Here is a 5,664-nt window from a genome sequence, read left to right as displayed (position 1 = left end):
AATGTGTGCTCCATTGTTCTGCACAAGTGCACACACCACACAACATCTCCCAAAAGGTTTGTAGCATCTTTCCTTGTTGGCAAAAAGTTGGGGTCCCTCTATTGCTGCATTAGAGGGGTTCATGCAGACAAATCACCCTGAATTTGCTTATGGGAAAGACACATTTGTCATGGAGTCTAGGTTTACTATGGAGACTGACCTTGTTTGTTTCTTCTCTGTGTGGGTCAAGCATTTTTCCATGGAGCACTTGGCCTATTGTCTTTTCCTTCACGGTTCTGATACTAAGAAGCAATAGAGAGAATTATTTGGAGTCCTCTCTTGGAATTGATACGTGGTACAGAGTGTTCTGTTCTATTTATTTAAGATAAAATAGTGTCTTGAAAGAGAGAAGGAGTGAAAGAAGTTCAAGATCACTACAGGAGGCAAGTGTCCATCATTGTTCAACATCTGGCTGTTGACCATTAGCCCTGCCTGCAGTTGCCCATACACTGCCTTCAACAATGCTCCAAACACTGGGAAAAAGTGATTTGCGTTGTACTTAACAGAAAAAAAAATAAGATATAAGTTTGGAGCATTGTTGAAGGCAGTGTACAGGCAAAACCACAATGCCTCTATTTTCAGGCTCTGGATATAAATTCAAACCTAAGCCTTTTTTCCTCAATTCTGCAGCTGAATGTGTGTGTGTAAGCATTACCATAAAGATTTTGTCTTGGAGCTGGAGCGATAGCACAGCGGGTAGGGCGTTTGCCTTGCACACAGCCAACATGGCCGACCCAGGTTCTATTCCCAGCATCCCATATGGTCCCCTGAGCACTGCCAGGAGTAATTCCTGAGTGCATGAGCCAGGAGTAACCCCTGAGCAACGCCGGGTGTGACCCAAAAAGAAAAAAAAAAAGATTTTGTCTCCCACTTCCCACTCAACTCATAAGCTTCAGTGAACCACAGATGCAGTATATGTAGAGATGAAATGCTTCTTTATTTATTCACAAATCAACAAACCCATCCCCCAAGGGAAATACTTTGCAGAAACAAGTCTTTGCCACTGCATCTTCCCATGATTCCACTCTAGGGTCAAATAGGGAATTCCCAGAACACCTAGAGTGGAATATGGAGCCTCTTGTAGTAGCAGAATCAAGTTGACAAAGGAGAGCAAATCAAGCTTCAGCTTAGAAACCAGGAAATTATCTTCACCATCTTAGTCCCTTAGAAAACCTTTCTGAAATAAAGAAAATAATAGAACAATGGAATAGTTTTTAGAAAGAGTTGAGATTAATGCAACAGACAGAATCTAGGTATCAGATTTACTCTCAACTAAGAGCACTGAGCTTGGTTATCAAAACCCACAGATCTTTGGGCTTGGACACTGGCCAGTAGACCAAAGGTAAGTTTAGTATCTTAGTAATCCATTCTTCACGCACATAATGCATTACAAAGCTCTCATATGCTTTTCCTCTTTTGTTTTTTTGTTTTTGTTTGGGGCCACACCAGGCTGTGCTCAGAGCTTATTCCTGGCTCTGTGCCCAGGGATCCCTCCTGGTGGTAATCAGTGAACCAAATGAGATTCCAGGGAATCAAATTCAAGTGGACACAAGACATGCAAGACAAATGCGCTACCCACTGTACTGTCTCTCCCTTTGTCATCGTCAATTTACCGAAAAGGAGACTCAAAGCCACGTGTTTAGGGCCTTTCCCCACGAGACTGAAAATGAATTCTTGCCAGGTGGTAATTCACAGAAGTTCTTGTCCTAAATCCGGACAAGTGAACAAGAGTTTCATACCTCCAGAAGGCTAAAGGAGTCTTGGCTCTGCCTCCAGTTACCTCGGACAGGGTTGACACAGGCTTTCCCACACATGCCCTTGCAACACTTGAGTTTGCCCTGGCACTGGCTGTCGGTCTCACAGTGATTGGGAGGGTTAATCATCATGCATTCTCCATACACCTGAGGACACTTCCCAGGCTTTTTCCTAGCTGGGGAGAGAAGAATCAAAGGTCAGAGATCAGAGGCCCTGCATCCCCCCCCCACACACACGCAGTCGCCCCCTCAGCAGTGTTTCAAGTTCAAGGTTTGCTCCATTTCTCTCTCTCAAAGCCACCCTGTGCCAGCGAGCAAGAGGATCCAGCTGCTCCCCTCCCCTATGACCATGAATTCCTTCCTTTGCTGAGGCCCATATGTATTTTTTGGAAGAAAAATTTGGCTTTCCTCTACCTCAGTACCAGTTATCCAGAGCTGCCTGGCTACTTGAACAAACAAATCGTAGTTACTAGAAAACAGGCCTTGTGTGAACTGGAGCTCCACCAGCAAGAAAGATCACTTCCTGTCTGGCACTCCCTGACCCAGGGACAACCTTGACTCAACTATTCTTGAGATGGTAAACCCCATGACCATTCCTGTCCCCCAGAATGCTATGTTCTCAGACCCCTTCCTCCCCATCACTTCTCCGGCCTCACCTTGTGTGGGGAGTTCCATGGGATCCACACATTTGATGCCACAAACATCCTGGCAGCATTTCTGGTTTCCTGAACACTGCCAGTCACTCTGGCACTGGGGTTCCTCATACCGAAAGCAGCGGACACTATTAACAGGAGGACACTTCCCAGCTTTCTTAGCTGAGGGAGAAAAGGACAAAGATCAGGAGGCTGCTGATAAGCCATCTTGGATAACAAAGTGAGCACCATTTCCAAGAGAGGCCCCCAACCTTGGAGGTCCATAAGGAGAAGACTGTGTAGCTGCCAGGAGAATGATGGGTACCATGAAACCACACATGAAAAGGAGAAAGCTCAACCCTTGGAGGAAAAAGCTGAATGCTCTCAGCCAATGTATCCAGGCAAAACACGTGTGTACAGAGCCAGGAAACATGTAGTAACAGAGGTATAGAGACATAAACAAAGGTAAACAAGCCAACGGGACTGGTTGAGAGTTAGTGAGAGGCAGGAAAACAGATGAAAGATCAAGAAGCAGAGAGATGACCAAGGAGAGCCTGCACCAGACAGGTCCAAGTGCAGAGAAGATTAGGACAAAGAGAGAGACAGAGGCAGAGTCAGACAAGAGACAGAGAGAGAAATAGTGGTCAAATCAGAGAGGGGTACCCCCAAGAGGTAGTAGAGGAGTAAAGGCACATGCCTTGCACACAGTTGACACAGGTTTGATCCCAAAAACTCAATATGGTCCCCAAGCACAGCCAGGAGTGATCCCTGAGTGCAAAGCCAAGAGAAAACCCTTAGCACTACCAGCTGTGGTACCCCCATCACAGGTGAAAAAAAAGTGGGAAAGAGACTTTTGCTGCTAGAGTAGAAGAATAAGAAACATTTTCAGATGCTCAGAAACCACAGACTTGGGTTCATGTGGACACGAGTCCACACTTAGGGAGGGCTGAGACTTCAGAGCCTAGAGAAGTCAAGACCATACCAGGAAAATTTCAACTCACAATTCTGAGCACCTTCCACGGTCCATGATGCCAGAGTTCCCAGGAGAAGAACTACCAGGGGGAAGAGGCTGATGGACTTCATGACGAGGATGGACTGGCTCTGATGACCAATGCCAAACCTCACTATTTATCCCTCTCTAGAAGGCGGGGCTGTACTAAGCTGTGTCTGGTCCCTCCCAGCTGTAATTTCATGGGCGGGAAGTTCAGGAAGAGAAATCCTGATCCCAGGGGACAGTGGCTCCCTTTTGTCCAAGGCCAGATTGCGACATCAACTTAGTAACACGTAGAGAGAATAGAAGAGATTGGCCTAGAGTATTGCAGCAGTCTCATAAAGAGATCATCTTAGAGGTACATATTACTGCAGAATATGGCATTTCCAGGTCATTTGTCTTAAAAGTGGAGAGGGCACAAGAGGTCAGCTGCCAAGATTTTATTGAGATCTGGAGCTAAAACTAGAGACGTGGAACTCTCAAATGTGACCTGAATAATTGCACCCTCTTTCTCACATTCCTGGACTCTCAAAGATTATGAAACTCTACAACTGTCTAAAGACATTTCCTTCTCAAAGTTCAGATGACACATTACTCAACATACAAATAGTGTTTCTCTGAATTAATGGCACTGTTATATCTACAGTATCTATTCCATGTATTCCATGTCCAAGAAGGTTGTCAAAAGAAGGGAGCAGAAGGAAGAGCTCTGTTCTTAGTCAATCTTTGGAGCTCAGTGTTCCAAACTTTCAATGTGGTGCTAATAACACAAAAGAGAGCCGAGAGATTTCATGAGTAAAAGAACTCTGAAAAGAATAATTGGGGTCAAAGAAACAGCTCAATTGGCTGAGGAAATTCTTTGTATGCAGAAGGCCTGGGCTCAATCCCCAGCATTACACGGTTCTGAAGCACTGTCAGGTGTGACCCCCCCCCCCCAACACTGAGTTATGAGTAACTCCTGACCACTTCTTGGTAGGGCCACAAAACAAAACAAAATAAATGAATTGAATCTCTTATGACTGAAGAGAACTGAAATGAGTTTGAGATAGAGAGTATAAGCAAGGTTGGAGAAATTCCTCTACAGGCTGAGCACATGCTTTGTAAAGGTAAGGTAAAGGCCCTCCCGTTGATTGTCGATTTGCTCGAGCGGGCCCAGTAACGTCTCCATTGGAGACTTTGTTGTTACTGTGTTTGGCATATCGAATACTCTCGGTAGCTTGCCGGGCTCTCCGAGAGGGGGGAGGAATCGAACTCGGGTCGGCCATGTTGGCCTCTTGTAAGGCGAACGCCCTACCAGCTGTGCTATCGCTCCAGCCTATAGTAAATACATAGTATATATATACCATATACTATATAGTATATATATATAGTAAATCTAAGTCCCATCTCCAGAACCACAGGATGGTCCACTGAGCCCCATGGGTAGTGATCTCACTTAGGGAGGGAGGGAGGGAGGCATGAATAGCCTCTGAGTAGCACAGGGTGTGACGCCAAAACTAACAAAGAAGGTGATTACATTGCTATAATGAATTTACAGTTACAAGAATGAACTTTCAGCTCTCTGTGTAATTTCATGTTCAAGGAATTCTTTCTGCCCTCAAACCTTCTGCAGACATCACATGATCTAAAAATTTATGGCTGCATTATATAAATTCCTTTATCTATGTTACCCAGTCCACTTACATTGCTTATCATTATCAAGAGAATGCTCTAATTACTTCTAGAATTCAACCCAAACTTGTCTAACTGCACAGCCCAAGCTCTTGCCTCAGTACCATGTGAGTTCTTGAAACTGGGAATTTCCCACTGATTTCTCAGAGAAGGTCTGTTGAAATCCAAGAAGATGTGAACGAATCAAGCTTTGTCTATTAGTGACAACTCCTCATGAACTCATTTATAAAGTATTTCCCAACTAGACAGTCAACTGGCAGCAGGCCCTTCTATTGGAATTTTATTACTCTGGCACAGGGAGGAGAGGCTAATAACTGTCAAACTTCCTCCTTTCTTTTTCTTTATCATCTTCAGAAGACAGTCTCTTGAGGCAAACTCAAGAGGGTCTCTAAAGGACCAGTACAGTAGGGAGGGGACTAGCCTTGAAATACATGGCATATTGATGATCCACAGTGCTATTACTTTTAGGTAGACTATATAAAATTGTAAAGTAAAACCTTTCACTGACTTTCTGATCACTGGTCCACCATCCCACATCGAGGTGAGGCTTGCCTCTGACTGATATCACTGGCCCTAT

At 44.7% G+C, this 5,664-nt stretch overlaps 1 protein-coding gene across 2 annotated transcripts; it reads right to left on the bottom strand.

The window, feature by feature from the left end:
• Positions 1–957: 957 nt before the first annotated feature.
• Positions 958–3,522, bottom strand: LOC130030596 (antileukoproteinase-like). 2 transcript variants are annotated; one of them, XM_056121927.1, is made up of 4 exons: positions 3,427–3,522; positions 2,450–2,608; positions 1,779–1,969; positions 958–1,216 (listed from the first exon to the last, which is right to left on the bottom strand). In XM_056121927.1, exons 1-4 carry the CDS (start codon positions 3,506–3,508, stop codon positions 1,196–1,198), a joined length of 453 nt encoding a protein of 150 aa, XP_055977902.1. In that variant the 5' UTR covers positions 3,509–3,522; the 3' UTR covers positions 958–1,195. The 2 variants fall into 2 exon arrangements, with proteins under 2 accessions (XP_055977902.1, XP_055977903.1); XM_056121928.1 differs by having other exon boundaries at positions 1,820–1,969.
• Between the last annotated feature and the right edge of the window lie 2,142 nt (positions 3,523–5,664).

The sequence above is a fragment of the Sorex fumeus genome, unplaced genomic scaffold (assembly GCF_029834395.1).
Source record: "Sorex fumeus unplaced genomic scaffold, SorFum_2.1 ptg000044l, whole genome shotgun sequence".
Lineage (NCBI taxonomy): Eukaryota > Metazoa > Chordata > Mammalia > Eulipotyphla > Soricidae > Sorex > Sorex fumeus.
This window is presented reverse-complemented; position numbering and strand designations above follow the sequence as displayed.

Bases quoted from the DNA above. Each gene is read 5' to 3' on its own strand.
- LOC130030596 (XM_056121927.1), bottom strand. From the start codon at position 3,508: ATGAAGTCCATCAGCCTCTTCCCCCTGGTAGTTCTTCTCCTGGGAACT. The intron at 2,609-3,426 runs GTGAGTTGAAAT...TTTCTCCCTCAG, and splicing joins CGTGGAAGGTGCTCAGAATT to CTAAGAAAGCTGGGAAGTGT. The intron at 1,970-2,449 runs GTGAGGCCGGAG...TTCTCTCCCCAG, and splicing joins CATGGAACTCCCCACACAAG to CTAGGAAAAAGCCTGGGAAG.